Raw genomic sequence first — 20,730 nt, 5'->3', positions numbered from 1 at the left:
CCAAATTGAGCAAGTTGCCTGGCACTCTGGCAAAAGAGCAGATGAGCTCAAGCAACGACTGTTGGCAACAGTAGTCTTTAGAGACAGTGAGAGGTTAGACAAAGTTAGAGGCAGTGAAAAAATAAGTCAGCACATTTATGCTGAAGAATTTAACAGCACCAAGTAATCGGTACTCATTAAATAAATTTAGAAACTGTTAGGCTCAAAACTTTTCCGTCGACATTAAGGGACTTTTTCGGATCTCTTAAAGCGACAGCCCTTCCATGCTCGACTCGTTACTCCTTTTCTTGTACGGAAGTTTCAAGACTTCTAATTCGGCTTCTCTTAGTAATGGCAAATTTTCAAGCCATGATGTCAAAATCGTGCTTGGCGAATTCAATGACAGGGTGGGCAAGGAAGGGATCGTTGGAACCAACGTCAGAATATTCAGCGTCCACAACGAAATGTCCGAAAACGGACTGAGGCTGATCGACTTCACCGGGGCCCGTAACATGGTAGTATCCAGTACTAGGTTCAAGCATAAAAATATCCATTCGGTACTCGCCTCTCACACCTGTTCTCAGGAAGCACGATTTAACAAACTGCCGCCGAAGAAGTAGTCTGATTTCAGCGAGCCCGAAAGAACAACTGGTACGATGAGAAGTGTCAAGAAGCCGCAGAGAAAAAAGAAACTGCCATAGACCAGGTATCCATAATACACCAAATCTTGGAAAAGACCCGCGAGAAAAGGACCGACACTCACAATCTATTTGTCTACTTCAAAGCCGCTTTCGACAGCACTAAAAGGAGTTGCCTATACGCCGCTATGTCTGAATTTGGTATCCCCGCGAAACTGATATGGCTGTGTAAAATGACGTTGAGCAATACCACCAGCTCCGCCAGAATTGCGAAAAAACCCCTCTGAGCCGTTTGCTACCAAACGTGGTTTCAGACTTTTCGTGTGTCCCTTCTACCCGAAAAATGGAGTCACTTTGGACGATAACAGGACGGAGAGAAATTAGTTGAGATCCTGCTAAAATCGGCGCTCTGCATTCTAGAAAATGTCAATGGCTTTAATCCGGTTCGAAGGCATAGGCGCAGTCCTTTTTGGACGGTAAGGCTGTCTCTCCAAACGTAAACGCTCGAAGGAAGAAACTTCCAACACGGACAGACAGATACTCGTAGTAACCCTGATCCCGTACATCTCGGACTAAATCCAGTAAAACTGGTAATTGGGTGGATATTGCAATTGCCACAGTATTAAGATGATAAATCACATTCGTATGGTGTTCATATGCAGCGCAAGTAAACAAGAAATATCAGTCACGATCGCTGGTGCATGGTAAGTATGCATTAGGGTGGTCCAAAAACAGTAAAGTCGGAATTGTAATGCCCCCCTAGGATTGTTCTATATCGAAAAACGTATATCTCCAATTTTTTTTATTTTGAAATCAAAAAATATTTAGAGGTCGCTCAAAGCGCTCAAAGTTTTCCATGTATTTTTATATGAAAAAAAAAAAACAATTTTTCGTAGAAATGGTATAGAATTCTTGAAAACCAATATTTTTCGATCGGAAAACTCTGGTTCTCTTCAACAGACTTTCAACAATAATACCCAATCGTTTATTTAACCATTTTTTAATGCTAACGATTTTTTATTGGTCCCGCCATTGCATTTTTCGGGGTTTTTGTGGGTTTTTGGCGGACCTATAAATTATAGTTGTGATGAAAAAATGATTAAATAAACAATAGGGTATTATTATTGGGAATCTCCTGCAGATAAACGGAGTTTTCTGATAGAAAAATATTGAAATAATGAAAACTTTTGGCGATTTGAGCGACCTCTAAATATTTTTTGATTTCAAAATAAAAAATAGGGGTATATTTTTTTTCGGTGTAGAACAATCCTAGGGGGGTGAGAGCGTAAAAATTTCGACTTTAACTTTTTCACATGCATTTTTGGACCACAATAATGCATATGTACATAAAAATGTTTACATACTAAACCTATTAAGCAGACAAACGTACATATCCAGTTATTTATGGATTTTTATTTTTAACGCTCTTATTTCCAAATGTTTGCTAGTCTGCTATTGCATTTGCGCTCTACACTTAGATCATAAGTACGATCATCTGTACATACATACATACATCCTTCGCTTTGCTTTGCTTTGCCATTGTCATTGTCATTGCCATTTTTATGACGCGACTCGCGAGTGCTGGCTGTCAAATTCTATTGGTGTGAACATGACCTTGCATTTATTATATCATTGTCCACCCCCTGGCCCCACCAGCCGCCACCCTAAAACGACAATTCAAATTTATTAGAAGGGAATTTGTGGCGTTGATGTTGTCATTCTATAAATCTGTAACGTCAATTTTAGTTACATAGTTGCTTGCTCACCTTCGCACTATTTTTCGCAATACATTTCGCAATAAATTTGAATATAAATGTTTATAAATATAATTTGATCAATATTTTATTTAGCTATTCCACCTTCAATCACTTTCACATTTGCACCTAATGCATTTGTACGCACAGCAAAAAAATTTATGAAATTTGTCTAGAACTGCGTGCACATTTGATAATGATTAATTTATACATATGTATGTATGTATGTAAATATAAGTGTATGCTTCTAATGATTCGCTCATGGAAAACCGCAAATGCGTGATTTAATGAACTTGTTCAGGTTCTCCTCGACGCGTGCCTGTAGTATTATCCATCCATTCATCGCAAAATAGTCGGCCGCAAAACTATGGACAAAATGTAAATATGAATAGATACATATATGCTCATTCATATTTACATACATACACTACCGGAAAAAAATATTGGCACAGCGAATTTTGCACAATATATGTATGTACCCATTTCTATTCTAATATGTTTTTTGCTAATTTTTTTATAAAAATATAGTTCATTCTACAACAAAAATCATAAAAATATAATTTCTAAACTTTGTGCAAAACTCGCGAAAATTCAATAAATTTCCATGCAAATTTTCAACTTTTTTGCAGTTTTTTAGCCCATTAAATTCTTGTGCAAAAAAGGCAAATTCGGAGTTAGTCAAAAATCGCATTGATTTTTGAGATTTTTTTTGTTTTGCATTTTTTCCATATAAAATACTTTCGAAAAAATTTTTTTGTATGGAAGAGACTGCGTGAAAAAAATGCCTATGGGCTACAAATCTGCATACTCAAAAAACTTATAAAAAATCTGAATAAAAAGTTGAAAATTTGCTGAATTTTCGCAATTTTTGCACAAAGTTTAGAAATTATATTTTTAGGTTTTTCGTTGTGGAATGAACTATATTTTTATAAAAAATTGGCGGAAAAATATTACAATAAAAATTGTTGCATATATTGTAAAAAGCAGCTGTGCCAATACTTTTTACCGGCAGTGTATATACGTATGTATATATAAGAATATACTTATAAATACATATGTCTGATATTTATATTTCTTTTTCGCACGTTAATTAATCATTTCGATTTGATCAAGGAATTTTTCGAAGCTGTCAATATGTACTCGTATGTATGTAGGTGCAACCATGGAAAAATTTGCGCAGCCACTAAAAATATGTAAAAATGCTTTTGCGGTAAAATGATTTGATTACGTGAATGATTTTTGCCTCTTTAGATCAATATAAATTGTCAACGGACTTATACAAATTACGCAAAAGAAAAAGCCTTGCAATTGGAAGAAACGTTGCAAATGATTTCTGGGTAAAAAAATATCTTGGGGAGGTAGTCTCTCAAGCTGGAAAAATCCGCGAAACCCTCGAAAGTCTAGTAACTGAACAGTCAAAATTCCTAGTTTTTCAGCTTGAGAGTTTATTTCGCTCTTGGAAAGATAATACTTCTTGACGCTAAATTTTTTTTTTAAGGTCAGTGCTGCCTGATATAGGATAGGAATTTTTTACTACTATTTTGCCATTTAAAAGGCAATTCTGGCTAAGATAAATAGTCGCATGTTTTTTGTAAGATAATTGAAAGGCAGACAGGCAAGATAATTTGAAAGATTTTCAGAGCAATTCTGGCAACTGCCTTTCAACTCATCACAGTCTTTCGTAAGGCAATTGTCAATTCTGGCAACTATCTTGAAAGCTCTTTACTCTCTTTCGAAAGACTAATTGAAAGATCTGCTAACGAGGAAGTCATAGGGCCGTTTCTACCATCTCTGGTTAACACTAATCTCCAGTTAAACACCGTTACAGACGTTATCGACACAATGTTATATGCATGGACTCAGTGACGTCGGTAACGCTGTTTAACTGGGGATGAGTGTTAACCAGAGACGGTGAAAACGGCCCTTAGCGTTATGCTGTTAGCAATAAGTTTTTGAAAAATTAAATTAAATTAAAAAAGTATATAATTTTCCCTTTTTGAACAATAAAAACTAATGAAGAGAAGACAATTAAAAAAGAAAAAGCAAATTAAATAAAAATAAATAAAAAAAATTAAATTAAATGAAATTAGTAATATATATTTATCTTTTTAAGACAATATAATCTAAAAATTAAAAGAAAATTAAACTAGAAAAAGAAAAAGATGAAATAAAAAAGAAGGAAATAGTATTTCAAAATTAAATTAAATTTAAAAAAATTAATATGTTCTTTTTAAAACAAAATCTAAAAATTTAATGAGAGAAGACAAAATAACAAAATTGCAACAAAAAAGGTTAAATAAGATCCTAAAAATAAATGAAATAAAAAAAATTATTTTTCATTTTAAATAAAAATCTAAAACATTTAACTCAAAAAAAAAATATAATAAAATATAAAATATAATGATAAATAGTTATGAAGGATTGGCGCTTACACAATATGTTAGAATATGTTGAAACTGCAGATGGCGCAACGCCGAAACCGAAATGACATCATATTGAAAATACCTTTTTTAGATTTTATCCTTGAAATTTTGCAATATTTATTTTTGAGAAAATTATATGTTAAGGACTCATATAAACTGGACCACATTATCGAATTTTACAGAATTTTCTCTTTCATTGGGTACCAATATTGTTATGCTACTTTGCATTGAATTTTTTAATTAACTTTTGTAATCAATCATATCTTTGAAATTACAAAGTCCTTTGAAAAAATACTGACATCAGAGAGTGAAACCAAAAACGCAGTTTTCCTTTTTTTGGCCCATAGCTTCGTGAAACTATTGATTGCTTCGTGTGTCTTGCAATTTTTTTGTTGTTTTTGCTCGCGTTACGTTCGATAGCACCGTAACCTTATAGACGTCATAACGCCTCTGAACATTCGTCACATTCCTCATCGTACCAGTTGTTTTTTCGGATGAATGGAATTAAGACCGCGTGAATAAAGACTGCCTTCTTATTTCTTCGACGGTCTAATTTCATTTTTTTATCGCTTCCTAATTTCAGTTTTCAAAATGAATTATGCCTGCGGCAAAATACTGTGGATAGCGTCGCCAGAGGTGGACTGATTAGGGTTATTTTTTCTAAGCGCGGCCGAGAGACGTCAAAATGCCAATGTTACCTCCATTTCAGGACACATATTTTTACACACAAATTGTATGAGTGCATACCTGGTACTCGCGACTACTTTTTTTCTTAAGCATTGCAAAATATCAAAATCTGGAATAAAGTTAGTTGTATATAATTAAGAATATTAAAGTACATATATTTACTCTTTCACATTTTGCTTCAAAAAAAAATTTACAAAATTTAGATTCGTTTTGCTGATTGACTCAAATATTCACACTTGCACTTATGGACTGTAGAATAAGTTATAGACATACATATTTACAAATTCGCTATACAAATTATAGATATTCGTGTAGTTTTTGATTTATTTAGTCTTCACTTTGGCATTCTTTGGTTTGCTTTGTTTGAAAATAGCCAGCAATCGACGCAAAACCACACGAGCAATGAAAATAAAAGCCGCGACAATGCCAAGCAAAACGCACACGCTATCCAGTGAATAATAGACGAACCAATTTAATTTAGTCGCCTTTGTCTGCAATAGCTTGTGTGCCGTTTTGCCCTGCTCCTGCAGCAGATGTTCCACCCACCAAACAGCTTTGTCCAGCGGTTTCATGTCGCGATTACGGAAAATGTGCGACAATGCAGCAGCATGCTCAGCATAACTGTAAAAAGTAGGTATTGAGTGAATAAATTAACAATTTAATAATAAATAATTTCAGTTTATGAGCCCACCTCTTGCGGCGTATCTCCTTTAGCGTTGCCAATAAATTCTTTTCATTTATATCGTCGTAGAGCAGAATAGTGCCCGCACCACGATTTTGTATTGCATACGCATTAACACTTTGATCGCCATAGAGCGGCGTGGTAATTATTGGTTTGCCGCAGTAAACATTCTCCGTAGTGCCGAGTAGGCCAGCGTGGCCCCAGAATATTTTCACCTTTGGATGACCTGAGAGGTGAAGAAAAATTATACATTTTTTTATAGTAAATACAATCGTTATGTATGTATGTAGTTCTCCAGCACACTCACACAACAAACTAAGCTGCGGCGCCCATTTTACGAATAGGAATTTCTTGCTTTTCGTTGGCACCTCATCGCTCTCCCACTTCCAAATCACATTGAAGGGCTGTTGTTCAAGTGCTTTCACTATTGCTTGCGCTTTCTCGCTGGGCATGCTGGAAGCGCGTACCATGGAACCCCAACTAACGAAGAGTACACCGTCGGATGGTGCATTTTTCAAGAATTTCTCAATTTCTGCTGGCAAGGTGGCTTTTGTCGCCTTCTCTTCGATGTGTATGCCACCCATTTCGATTAGTTGTGGCGTCAACGGTTTATTGCCATTAAAGGTGTAATGTTGATTGACCAAAATTAAGCTGGTGCTGCGTTTAGCGAATTCATCAACATCGAAATCTACATTCAGATATTTCTTGATCAATTGGCGATCGTAGTAATTTGTGCGATAGCTGAAAGAATGGGATGAAGAAAATATAAAGATAGACTTGGATCTGAGGTGATCTAATAAAGGTGAATATATAAATCTACATTTATATGTATATATATGAATTTAAAATTCCTATCTTGTTTTTTTTTTGAGATCTTTCTAAATAACTTTTCCTAGCTTCAATTAGACCGTAACAAATAAGTTTTAAACTCAAACTAAAAATTTTATATTAATATGTTTAACTAAAAAATGGATGTGCCGCATGAAAATATGGCCACCTTTCCTGCAGTGCTTGAGAGCTTTAACTTTTTAGACCACGTTTCCATTGAAATTTTACTCAAATTAACCGCACTATGGCCTTCAACTGCCACTAAAGCATCTGTCGAATGTAGACACATTCTATACAATTTAGGATCCAAGTAAATCAAAAGGGTAATTTAGATTCCAGGGTACAAAGACAGGACTAGCACATACCTTCCTATCACAAATACTTCTCATATAATCTGCTTTGTCGAGCTGGCAAACATATTTAAGATGGATTAGAGAACCAATATATGGCGTGGCACGTCAAATAGGGCGCACACTCGACTGGGATAGGTCCTCATATCAGCTGCAGCTTCTGCAGCATCTACGAATTGATGCTACAGGGTGGTTCATATAGCTTTTTTTATAATATGTTATATTGATAGTGACAGCTCATCCTTAGGGGACATTGAGCCTTTCCTCTCGTCGTCTATTCAAGTAGCTGGATATTATTGTATTCGATGACTAGATGTGATTTAACCGCAAATGATATGACAGCCTTGAGTGCCGCTCGACTCTAGCTAAGGACTAGGGTTGTCTCGACGTAAGTTATTTCTGCACACAGAGTACTAGTAAAGACCTTCGCTTAAGAAATGTTCGGAATTTTCTCCATAGGCATAGATAGTCTCATCGGGTTGACAAAGATGCCTGTACCGGTGTCGGTGTGGGGGTTTGAAGCCGATAGCGTGCCACTGCATAGTGCTTGCCTGAATGTGTCCCACTATAATCGAGCAACCTGGAGTGGGGATAAGACCTTTCCACTACCAAGATCTTCATTGGGGTTCCGTAATATCGTCAGACAAATATGATTTGTATCCGCTCGCCATTCGATATGAATATGCACGATCTTCTCGTTTCTAAGAAGATGTAAACAGAATTTTCGTGATCCCCCATTAAATTTGGTTTAGGTACAATCCGTTTTCGGCGTTGTACAATCTTCGGTATACATTTTTCGTTCGAAGCTTTGCTATATAATTTTAATATATAAGTACATACGTACGTACGTTACTGATATCAGCCCGCAATTGCATGTGTTAATACTTATTTAAAGTTAAAAAAAAAATAGGTTATTGGTGCATGGGTAATACAGACTTACTTATCAATTAATTCAGCAATGCAATTTTCTACATTTTTTGTTGAATTGAAGAATATGAAGTGTTTGTCTTTTTTGCGCTTTCACTAGTCTTTTTTATGTATGTACTCATAGGTAGGAATTTGCGCATGAACATTTAAGTATAGTACTTAAAAGCGCACCAGTCTTTCAGAGGCACATACATATGTATGTACACATTTACGCTTGTCTAACAATGTTACTCGCGCTTATCAAAGCAAACTAAAAATAAAAAATTACAACAAAGTTTGGTTTGTCACTTATTTATTAATTCGGTTTCATATAAATAGAAGTGAACCCGCATGGCGTCAAAACGCCAACATTTAATAAAATTTTTTTTTAACAGGTGAAACCCTCTTCAAAATCCTCTAAAAATATTCCTAATGATTAATCTAAACCATTTCTCAGTGATGAGAGGTCTCGCATGGTGTCGGCTTTCATTTCATCAAATTTCAAATCTCCCTGTAACTTCAACAAATAAAACCTGTGCACATCTATCCATTGTGTAGAATCCCAGTTCTTTAATTTGACTTCTCATTTTGGAAATTCGAAATAACGTTGCAGACCTTCAAAAAAAAATAGATGGCAACTCTAATAAAAAATATTATCAGCCTACATAGTAAAATAATATAAAGTGTGCCAGATAGCAATGACATTCTATTTCGGTACTCTTATTTGACAATTTATTATCACAAACTTTCCTTTGATTTGACATTCACGTTAACCTTTTTGAGTGAGAACAAATGAATTTTTTCGATTTGAATAAAAAAATCAACAAAATATGCCAAGAAACTCTTGCCGCTTGCGCAAAAGCACACATAGCGTTGCAGTGCTGTTGTTTTCAGTCCACAAAAGATGAGGATCTAAGCCGAAATAGGACAGAGATGTGCAACCAAACCAAGGGTTAATGCCAGAATTGAAACAAAAGCGAATACCAGAAACTAAAGAAAATATAATAACAAAATCTAATTTGGCTTTCAAATATGAAGATGTCAGTTAGCTGGTACACTTTATATTATTTCACTATGATCAGCATATAGTTTTCTTAAAACTCTTTCGTTTGACACTAATATTTCGATATTTCGTTTATGTATCTTTCGTATAAGTAAAACAAATTCGACTTTTCAAACAGGTGGCAACCCCTTTAAAAGTATTTTCAAACTAAAATCTTTCGCCTGGCATTGTTATACATATTTCAATTAACTGATGAATTAAGTTGAATTTAATTTTTTTAAGCACATGGCAACTCTCCTAAATACAGTTTCGTTTGATATTTCAAGTAACTGATGAATTAGTGGATATTTATTTTTTAAGCACGTGGCAACCCTCCTAAATATAGTTCTTAAATAAAGGATTTTAAACCCATTTCAATTGATAACTTCTTAAATAATTTTAGTTTAGCCCTTTAAACTGGGCAACCCTCAAACATCAAAAGTGCTCTAAATTGTCAAACTAAGTATTTCTTGACGCTCTTTCATTTGACGTCCATCGTTAATATTTCATATAACTTGGGTATAAAATAGTTCAATTAGACTTCTCAAATAGGTAGCAACCCTATTCAAAATATTTCCAAACTACTACCTTCTTAAACCTCTTTTGTATGACACCCACATAGCGATACCTTATTCACTTACCAAATTCCTTTAATTAAAATTGAATTAAATTTTTTTAACATCTGACAACCCTCCTATACGTAGTTAAGTTATGAGAGACCGCTACTTATGTCGCTGGTGGTCAACGAGATACTTAAGAGATTGGAAGGACGACCTACACAGTTTACGGCATATGGGGATGATATTTCTATCATAGTAAGCGGTAAGTGTCTGTCCACACTCAGCTCACTTATGAGTATTCAACGCTATCGAAAAATAAGTAACTTAAAAACTAATTGACACTTGTTTGGAAAGCTTGCAGAGAATCCATTCCAACAGCTCTATTCCCTCACAAATGACAAAGCTCATCGCATGACAACTGTCTTAACTACTGCGCCTAAAACTATGCCGCAAAAACTTGATCTTAAATGCTCTAATGAATGCAACCGTCATTTGGTTATTGCTATAGCCTGCCGAGTACCGAGTTTTGGGCGCAGTCATTCGAAGATTTTGTCATTGGCGTGGGAATAGGGCTGTAAGCTTAATAAATATATCTACCCATTTGAAATCTTGACCGTTAATACCTGAGTATTAACTCTCGCCGATCGCTTACCGATAGAGGTTCTTAATGCACTTCATTTGTACGAAATTCAACAGACGTTCATGCCAACTCAACTCCTCCGGGAAGCCGACGAATTCAGACTGCACATAAGAAGGAAAATCTGGCAACGCAATACGATCGTAGTAGTAGGGCATCAACAGGCAACTGCTTAAGCCCACCACCGGTACTTGCAATAAATATGGAATGCCCAACTGGCAATCGGTATTGAAGAACTCTGTGATGACCAAATCGAATGGCTGCTGCTCGTGCAATTTTAAGATCGTTTCGACATGACCGCTCTCATAGAATTCCTTACAAGATTTTTGTCCTTCACTATGCAATAATTCCGCCTCGAGCAGGAGATAGTGCAGTGGACGTCGTGGTAGTACTTGATTAAAGGTAACAAAATTCCCAGTGGGACGTCCACCCAGCAGCAATTCTTCATAGTTCGAAGGTTTTGTGTCATTCGATGCCTTGATGTGGGTCACCACAGTGATATGGTGACCATGCTCAGCCAATGTACGCAACAGCGGATAGAAGACCTTGAAGTGACTATAGCCAAAGTGTGGAAATATACCGAGTATACGACGGCTGGAAATTGTTGGTATTTGACCAGCTAAAGTGGCCAGCAGAAAATAAATCAATAGCATTGCTTTGTTGCTATTGTTGTTGCCGCTAATTTGCATGGCTGTGAGAATGGCTGTGTGTTCTCACTTAATTATCATTAAATTATTGATTTCTTTTTTCACTTTCACTGATTTTTTAACGCGCTCTTCGGAGAGGTTCTTTTTCAGATTTTTAAGAGCGGTGTCTTTTTTTAAATGAATATTTCACTTAAATCATTCACGTATTACACTATGTGCGTATTACCGGTACGTTACGTATGCGTATCGGGAAACCAAGCAAGTTAAAAGTCGAACCTTTTTTTCGCGCCGCGTGCATTCGGGGTGCGTTGTCGCCGTTGTCGTCGCAGTCACTGACCACAAAAACTACTAGATCGCTATTCCCTCAGAACGATTAATATAATATATGTATGTAGTATGTTTGTAAGTATATAGTATGCATATCGATGCATTTATAGCTAATGTACACGAATACTAATGATGAGCGCATATTAGGGTGGTTCAAAAATTTAAGTCTGAATTTTAATACTCTCACCCCCTAGGATTGTTCTATACCAAAAATATACTCTCTTTTTATTTTGATATCAAAAAATATTTAGAGGTCGCTCAAAGCGCTAAAAATTTTCCATGTATTTTCTGAGGCAAAAAAAAATATAATAATTTTTCGTAGAAATGGTATAAAAATTCTTGAAAATCAATATTTTTCGAACAGAAAACTATGTTTCTCTTCAGCAGACTTTCAGTAATAATACCTAATTGTTTATTTTGCCTTTTTTTAAGAATAATGATTTTTTATGGGCCCCCCCGCCCTTTATTGCACTTTTTGGAGTTTTTAGGGGACCTTTAAAAATAGCAAATATTTTCCGATCGAAAATATTGATTTTCAAGAATTTCAACTAAATACTGTTTTCCCCATATAAAAATACATGGAGAACTTTTAGCGCTTTGAGCGACCTCTAAATATATTTTGATTTCAAGATAAAAAAAAAAAAACAGGTGTCTATTTTTTTCAGTGTAGCACAATCCTAGGGGTGAGAGCATTAAAATTCCGACTTTACTTTTTTGTGATCACCCTAGTGCATATACGTACATATGTTTATGTATATTATCGCGATCGTCTCCACTCGTTTGTGGCTTGTGTTATTTTCATCTTTCTTTTGGCCTATTAATTCCCGAGAGAATTCACTTCCGATTACGCCGCGCGCTAATAGCTGATCGTACTAGAACTTTTGATGCGGTAAATAAAAATTGTGCTTTGCCACTCAATATTGTAAACAATTGTTATTGCGCTTGCTCAAAGGAATCCAGAGCGCGTCATATATATGTAACTACATATTTACATATGTACATAATTAAGTGTGTGTATTGCAAAATCAGTTATCTAAGAACTTTGAGTACTATCAATTCCATATCGATTGCTAATTATGAAGTTGATCATTATTTGAATAGCAATACATACATACATATGTACATATACATATGTTAGCTATAGTTGCGATGAACATTCATCCTCTGTTTCAAGCTTGAGTCCTTTGACTTTATGTAATTAGTTTTCTAAAAACCTATTTTGTGCTTTATTTTAAAACATCATGTTTAAAAGTACTTTTTTGGTACGATATCATACATCAATGCATTTCATATACACTGGTGGCAGAAATAATAGAAACAGCTTAATTTTACCAGTTACCTGCTACATTCATTTGGTTTTTACAAGATTTTATTAAATTTCACCTGTGTGTAATCAATGGTAATCAATTTTTACCGAGTTGAAACTTTAAACTTAGCTCAGAACCCGGTTTGTTTGTTCGTCGAAAATCCAACAAGAAATATCCCTCACTCAAAATATCAGAGAGTAATACGTTGTTAACATGAGGCGATTTTACAGGCAACTTTTAGTTGAAAGCAACAATCGCCTGGTGTGAACGGCCTTTCAACTAACTAATCGCTTCCAATGACGTTGGGGTGCAGCCAACTTTTGGTTCAAGAAATCGCCTCTAAAGGTACCTAGAAAATCGCCTCATGTGAACACCGTTTAAGAAAAAGCTCTCTCTCTCTCTCTCTCTCAAGTAGAGGAACTTGCAAATTTCTGCACGAATGCGAATTTACAGGAATTTTCAAGTTTCACTTCCAGCTGTTGGAAACGATTGCATTTTTTTAAATTCTTTCAGATGGATAAAAGCTGGATGTATGTTCATGTACGGCGCGGCGACGAATAGCTATCGGCAAAATAAAATGGTCCTTTATAGATTTTGCGAAGAAAGTATTTCATTATAAATTTTCTACATAGTATTTTACCTAAACTTTATTAATTAGTTTTTAAATTGTAACCTTTATTTAGGTTCACCAGCAATAAACACTTTGATAGAAAAGCGCAAGCGGAACGAAAGTCTTCGCCGGTTGATTTGCGCCATATCTTCTGTAACCATTTTGGGTCCTTTATAGTCCCCATTTTGTCCAAGAGAAGGCATCTTACTCAGCAATTGAATAGACCCGGAACTGGTGACAAGGACGGCCATTCTTCATTCGACCAACCCTATAAACTTTTTCTTTTTATTTGACACCCGTGAAGCAAAGACATTCTTCATCTAGGCTACCCATCGGAGAGTTGGCGCATTCAGCGCTGATAGTTTACGTCTATTTGTTTTACGAGACTGAGCCAGCGGAGCTGCTGTCTTTTAATTCGCTGGACTAGATTTATTGTGCCTTAGGGCCCTGATAAAACCTACAGTTTCGGGGACCGCAGTGAGTGAATTCTCTTAACCTCTGTTCACAACTGTACCAGGTATGTTAGTCTTCTTCTCGCAACAGCATCGCATTCTAGAAGGAGCTGCAACAGGATTTCTAATGCCAAGGATGTTCATGTGGGCTCGTATACTGCAATGATCCGTTAGCGAATTTCTATCTATATTAAACTTGTTTTTGGGGGGCTAATTAGTTCTCTAGATCAATTGGGACGGTAACTTCACAAACGTTTTTTTCGCCTGCCATAGCCCAGGTGTGTTCTCCCAATGGGCTCTTCTGAACTGATGTTCCTGTACTCTTATCTCTTCCCTGACAGTATGAGGTCCCGCAGCAAGAAAGGATGTTGGTCCTATTGGTCGGGTAGCTGCAGCTTTCGTTGCTGGTCTGTCAGCCTCTTTGTTTTCAAGAATACTTTTGTGACCGGGGAACCACATCAGCTGTATTGTGTTGTGTTCCCCCAGGGTATTCAATCCTACTACTGATGGTGCAGCTTGACTATCGTTACAAACGATAATGTGCTGTCTCCTTTCACTTTCGTACAAACGCCGATGGCATAAACCTCTGCAACGGGAATGCGTTGTTTGCTTAATGTGAACCTCTAAACTAAATTTTCTTGATCGATTTAGTTGTATTTGCTCTTAAAAAAGTCGAACGATAAAGAGTCGCCCTGTTTGAAATCATAGTTTAGTATGAAAGAGCTTGGAGCTGGTTGTATTACACATATAGTTTCGCCCGGATACCAAATTCAGTCTTTGTGGCGCATAGGTAGCTCTTTTTCGTGCTATCGAATGTGGCTTTAAAATCGAGAAAGAATATTATTTGGAGATTGGGTGTAATCCGTATCATAAGTCCCTAACCCTGACAGCCCAATATACTATCCGCTTCCTAATAATAAATCGCAACCTACTTATTCCATTCTGAGTTTACCCACTTGGTAATTGCAAGTCTCGAGGACGACCAGATGATTCCACACAAGGACAGAGGATGAGCTTTCCTTCGTTTCCTTACGACTCCCTATGAATGCCGTTGATCACTCGTCGGTACGTCATTGGGTCCAGTGGTTGGTCAATGTATGTCTGGTCCGAGACATGTATTCAAATGGTTGCACTCTGACGTATCTGGGTCTGTAAGGGCCTCGCTATGCAGGTGGTGCTCAGGCGACATCAGAAGGCATCTGTCGCTGTCCGGAGTACGGGGGTCTGACAAGTTTTTAGCTTCGTCCACAGCGTCTAACTAGTCCCCGCCGACCAAAAAACCGCAGTATAGTTCAGAGCCGGCCGCCGGTTCAGAATTGCCTTGTATGCTGCCGGCGAGCGTCTTGTGCTTTGTTGAGAACTGCGGTTGTGTGCGCGAAGAAGGAGAGCAGGCTGTTAAAGTTATCCCCTAAAATTTTCGGGTTGTTAACCGCCGGAATTTGTACGCCGTCGACGTGAATTCCCAGCTGTAGTCTGACCTGCGTCGTCTAGGTGGTTAAAGGAACTGCCGAGGATTTAGTTGTGGAGAGGGTTAGGCTCCTTGCCGGGAAGAAGGGAGAAATTTCGTAGAGGTAACCTTTTCATTTCGAGCACAAGTCATCAATTCGAATCCCAAACGCCATTATCGAGCAGTCGTTAGCATAAGAGACCATAGAGACTCCATCTGGTGGTTGAAGGAGCTTTGAAATATAATAGTTAAACAGTAGCTGCGAAGGACACCACCTTGTGGAACCCCCTGTTTAATTTTTCTTGGCTTTATAGTTTTGTCTCTAAAAATGACTGACGAATGTCGACCACTCAGATAATTCGCTGACCACTGTTTGAATCCCTGTGGGGAGAGGAAGCCTCAATGTCTTCTAGTAGCGTGTAGTGGCTGACGGTGTCAAACGCCTTTAACAGATCCAATGGTACTAGGACTGTTCTCCCACAAGGGCGGTTTCGGTTTAGGCCACGTGTTATCTGAGTGCTTATGGCATTAAGTGTTGTTGTTGTGCTGTGCACTTTACGGATCCCATGCTAATTCCTCGCTGGGGATAGGTGGTTCGTGTAGTGCGGGAGTAGCAAGCCCTCAAGTATCTTCCATACAGAGGACAGGAGGGTTATCGGACGATAAGAAGACCATCTCTTGTTGTCCGGTTTCCCCGGTTTAAGCAGTGGGATCACTCTAACCATTTTCCAGATGTCCGGAATCATGAGTGCCCTTAGACTGGTTGAGCCCTTTGGTAAGGTAGTCTACTCCCGCAGGACACCGTTTTTTCAGCATCAGCATGCATATGCAGTCGGGTCCTATGTCATTGGAGGCTTCGCTTTCCTACCTAAATTGTCGGATAAAGTTACTCGCGCATTGCTCTGGGTCCGACGAAGCGCAGTCGCCGAAAGAGATTTCGACACTTTCATCACGCTTCGTTGGGTTGGGCAGTGACCGCATGGTTGCTCATTGCTTGCTCACACCAGAGGCGAAGTAACAAGTCCGCAGATGCTTTTCCCACTTCTTCCGCTTATGTACGTTCACAAGTTGCCGAATCTCCGTGTTAAGATCCCTAATGCGTGGATGTCCGTGATCGGCCTGACGAAGGTTGCCTCGCTCATCAGATTCGGCCGGAAAATTCGGAGGGGGGTCCGAGATACATCCGGCTGGGATAAAGCGGGCTGCAGCAGCAGTGACACCCCTGCGGAACTTACGTGAACGTCGGTTGGTGTGAAGGGGGCAGAGAAGGTGATTTCAGTAAGTTCCGCGAAGCCGTTCCAATCAACAAAGTCGGCTAGTTTATTAATCGACATGACTATGGTCAGATGATCTGATGCTTGAGTCATCATAGCGGTCTACGTTATGCTGTTTATCAGACCAGCGCTTACGATTGTCATATAAGGCGAACTACTGCAGCTGCCCATAATTATGATGGGTGCGTCGTTGTTGTTGTTGTTGTAGCAGCATACAAGTTCCCCATAGGGTTTTTGGGGAGTGTTGCTGGAGTGACAGTCCTTGGCCAGATATAAATCTGGGTCGTTCCGGTTACGTAGACCCGACTGTCGTGGGAACGAGTGCGTCGTCGATCATTGTGCAGAATGTCGAATCGTCTATCTGCTCAGCCAAGTGTCTCGTCTCTGGCATACGCAGAAGGTGTGTATTTCTGGCCCTGGATTAGACTCTATGCCAGCCCTGAACAGAAGAATAAGCCCTGGTCAAAGCAACATCGCAAAACAATATAGAAAAAAGGGTTTTTCTTAACAGCGGTCGTCCCTCGGCAGGCAATGGCAAACCCCCGGGTGTATTTCTGCCATGAAAAACAACTTCTCATAAATATACAATCGCCGTTCGGAGGCGGCGTAAAACGGTAGGTCCCTCCGCTTTCTATGACAACATCAAGGCGCACGCCACAAATCGGAGGAGAAGCTTGGCCAAACACTAACATATGTGTAAGCGCCAATCTATTATATTATTATTATTCAAGACGGCAAATGGGTTGTAGCAAGCGTACATCTGGCGGGTAACCTGACTTCTAAAGGCGTTGGTAGCGCTCTGTCAAGATAGCGGTGAAATTCCTTTTCAAACAAAGGTTAGAGTTTAAAGCACTGATAGGACTGGTTACGGGACATAACCCACGGAAACAACATATGGTTTCCATTTCTATCACTGACAATTAACTTGTTGAAGAACGTGGATAACACAGAGCACTTTCTCCGTGGCTCAGTATTTTCAAATCGGTTTAGCTCATGTAAATCTTAATATTTTTCCGAAATATTTTGGCGGAAGTCTTAAAATATAATAAATTTTTTTAACTTCCGTTGGAAAAACCTCAACTTTTTTAGTGATGCACATTGTATATACGTATGCATCTCATGAGTGTATAATAAAATAATCAATATTTGTTTTTTATTTGTTTATTTCGTCTCTAAGAAAACATAACAACTATGGCGAAATTGCTTACATTTTAATTAATGATTATATATTATTTATTAACCATCCCAACTGCGAATTCTGTTTGAACAAAACGTTTATAAAAATGAAGCGCAAATTCGAACAATTTTTATTCCTTAATAGTTCTTCAAATAGAATTCGCAAAAGGATTAAAAATGTTTTTCGATACATACGTATGTACGCGTCTGAAATTATTATTTAATGCCCACTATAAAGCTTAATCACAAGCAGGTAAGTTTCAGTTGGTTAAAATCTATTATAAAATATGCATTTCAATTAAGGAATGTGGACATTCATTAACAAAAATTAATTGTATATATCATGTCATAAAAACAAACTTACGATATAGGCCCTTTATTTATATCATGAATAGTCTTGCAATAAACGCGCGCTAAATGCAAATGCACTTAGGGCCGGTTACTCAAAGTCTGGTTAACACTAATCTCCGGTTAAACATATTTATCGACGTTGACTGTTGAATGCATGGAGTGTTGTTGTTGTTGGTGTTGTAACAGCATACAAATTCCCCAAAGAGATTTTGGGGAGTGTTGGTGGAGTGACAGTCCTTGGCAAGATATAAATCTGGGTCGTTCCGGTTACCTAGACCCGACTGTCGTGGGAACGACATATGCATGGAGTCGAATACGTCGATAACGATGTTTAACCGCAGATTAGTGTTAACCAGATATTGAGTAACCGGCCCTTAGCATGTGACATTCATTGATTAAATTACCGCTGTTATGTATAGTAAGTATGTATTTAGATACTTGTAAACTACTAAAGAATATCTTTAAATTGTTAAACTACAACTTCTACCATTAAAACAGCTAAATCGAACTACGAAAGCAGACATTTGTCTTTTACATTTGAGGATTGCTCATCACGCCCGCCAACGCGTACTGTAGCATTCGATTGTACTGCCGCGTTGACAGCAGTTTGATTTCGACGTTCACGATCAGCATTCTCATCTAACTCCATAATTGACAGAGCAAGGGCACGAGCTAGCGCCTCATCTTCAGTCTAAAAATACAACAATGTTTTTAATTAGAAACAATGCGAAAACATGTTTTATGGTCTTTTGAACCAACCATATTTCCTTGAATATTTTGCACTTGTGTTCCAGTTGCTATGGGATTACGTCTAGGTTGCCCATTAAATAGTGAAGTTGGCTTGTTAGTACGCCTGTATTCAGCTGCATTTCTAAAATGTTTTGTATTATTAAACCTCAAAATACACGTCACTATAATATGTATGTATGTAAATTAACTTACGCTGCCATAGCACGCTTATCTACACTTGCAACGGAAGCACCACTGCATTCATGATCTGTGGTATGACGGTGGCGTAGACAAAAATTCCTTCTACATTCCGTGCAGTTGACTGGTATAAGCTCCTTCTTTTTACAATTTTTATAACTACAACGATTTGTGTATATTTTTTTTGTGTCCGACTTGCATTGCTGATCGATATGACGCCCGACGGTTAGATCAGGCTCGACTCCGGGTGCTGTGGGCACTGGTTCACCACATAGAGGGCAAATTGGCACTTGCATATCCTTGCGACGTGGCCCAATACACGAATGATTATCATAGTTGAAGTGGGATGAGCAATACACTTGATTACATGAATCACATTTAAATGGCAGGAAATCTAAGCGATTACAGGTGGATTCGTTGCAGTGTTGACCGAGATGTGGAAACTCCATTTTGATACTAAGCACTATGTTTGCTATTAACCAGATATTTATACAACTTAAACTTTGTGACGAAACTTTCTAGACAAAACAGGAAACTTCCTTTTGCAAACCAAGATGACTAAACAATAAAATTGGAAATAATTTAGAATGCAAATGTCAAAACAAGTGGAAATAATCTAGACGGGATGGGATATTATATGCAGTGTTGCCAACTTTTCAGTTTCAAAAAGCACCAAACCTTGGAAAAAAGAGCGTTTTACCGTACTAAAAGCACTAAATTTTTTTTTATCTAAGGATACTCTTTTTCATAACAGTTTGTGGTAAACAAAAGTAAAAAAATAAACAATATTTACATGTTTAAATAAATACACACTCATGCTTGAGAAACTGCAGCTAGATTTGGAGTCAGCACCGAAAAGTCTACACAAAACGGTTCCACTCAGGTGGCAAAAAAATTTAAAATTTTTCGAAATGTGTAATCAATCAATAATCAAGAAAATAAAAAAATAAATACTTAACTTAACTGCGTGCTAGCATTTTCAACGCGAATACAATTTAACAAAAACGCAAGAACGTGGGTTTGCAACTTCATCTTTTTATCAATCATGGTTTGCATTTTAGTGCATTTAAATTTGTAGATGCTTGTAAATTCAGAAATTTTAGTTCAGAAAAAAGCACTAAAAAGGGCACTAGGCACTAAACCATTATTTTTGGCGTTTTAATTTTCAAAAAGCACTAACTCTAGTGCTTAAAGCACTAAGTTGGCAACTATGATTATATGGGACCAAATATCGGTTGGGACCAAATGCACTAACGGAAGTACAGGGTGAGAACCGCGTTAGTGTCATTCTTCTTCTTTCTCAGTACACTCACCGTAGAATAGTCCTGTTTTTCAATAAAATTCTGAAATAGGACTAAAGAAGGTAAATTTATAGATTTACGTTCTTTGTCGAAAGTGCGCAACAGGGGCGTGCTTTCTCTTTTCACCCAATCAAAAAGCGCACTAGGGCAAAAGAGAAGGCACGCCCCTGTTGCGCACTTTCGCTACAATTATAACGAGTTGTCCCTTCTTGTTATCTTTGTTCTTTTATTGTACCTTGGTTTATAAGTTGACAAAATTCCAGGTGTATATCTTTTATAGTAGAAAAGTAAATTGTTTTTAAAAAGTTTATTACAAATTGTTTTTAGGTAACAAAAATCAAAAATTTTACTTCTAAAAGTCATTTTAAAATTTTAATTAAATGAAAAATTACTTTGACCTAAAGACCGACCGTCAAATGAAAAAT

General features: G+C 37.4%; 2 protein-coding genes across 4 annotated transcripts; both read right to left on the bottom strand.

Moving 5' to 3' along the window:
* Positions 1-2,441: 2,441 nt before the first annotated feature.
* LOC118740860 (UDP-glycosyltransferase UGT5-like) lies at positions 2,442-11,490 on the bottom strand. Of its 3 annotated transcripts, none has more exons than XM_036472594.1 (5): positions 10,502-11,490; positions 6,471-6,904; positions 6,173-6,389; positions 5,950-6,102; positions 2,442-2,736 (listed from the first exon to the last, which is right to left on the bottom strand). In XM_036472594.1, the coding sequence occupies exons 1-5, from the start codon at positions 11,173-11,175 to the stop codon at positions 2,631-2,633; spliced, it is 1,584 nt and encodes a 527-aa protein (XP_036328487.1). In that variant the 5' UTR covers positions 11,176-11,490; the 3' UTR covers positions 2,442-2,630. The 3 variants fall into 3 exon arrangements, with proteins under 3 accessions (XP_036328487.1, XP_036328488.1, XP_036328486.1); XM_036472595.1 differs by having other exon boundaries at positions 6,028-6,102; XM_036472593.1 differs by lacking the exon at positions 2,442-2,736 and having other exon boundaries at positions 5,038-6,102; positions 10,502-11,489.
* A 6,205-nt stretch (positions 11,491-17,695) lies between these two features.
* LOC118740869 (AN1-type zinc finger protein 2A-like) lies at positions 17,696-19,653 on the bottom strand. Its single transcript, XM_036472607.1, has 3 exons — positions 19,020-19,653; positions 18,837-18,948; positions 17,696-18,768 (listed from the first exon to the last, which is right to left on the bottom strand). The coding sequence occupies exons 1-3, from the start codon at positions 19,451-19,453 to the stop codon at positions 18,586-18,588; spliced, it is 729 nt and encodes a 242-aa protein (XP_036328500.1). The 5' UTR covers positions 19,454-19,653; the 3' UTR covers positions 17,696-18,585.
* Positions 19,654-20,730: the final 1,077 nt, after the last annotated feature.

The sequence above is a fragment of the Rhagoletis pomonella genome, unplaced genomic scaffold (assembly GCF_013731165.1).
Source record: "Rhagoletis pomonella isolate Grant_MI unplaced genomic scaffold, Rhpom_1.0 Rhpom_scaffold_00006, whole genome shotgun sequence".
Lineage (NCBI taxonomy): Eukaryota > Metazoa > Arthropoda > Insecta > Diptera > Tephritidae > Rhagoletis > Rhagoletis pomonella.
The sequence above is the reverse complement of the archived record's forward strand: the minus strand, read 5'-3'. Positions and strand labels throughout refer to the sequence as shown.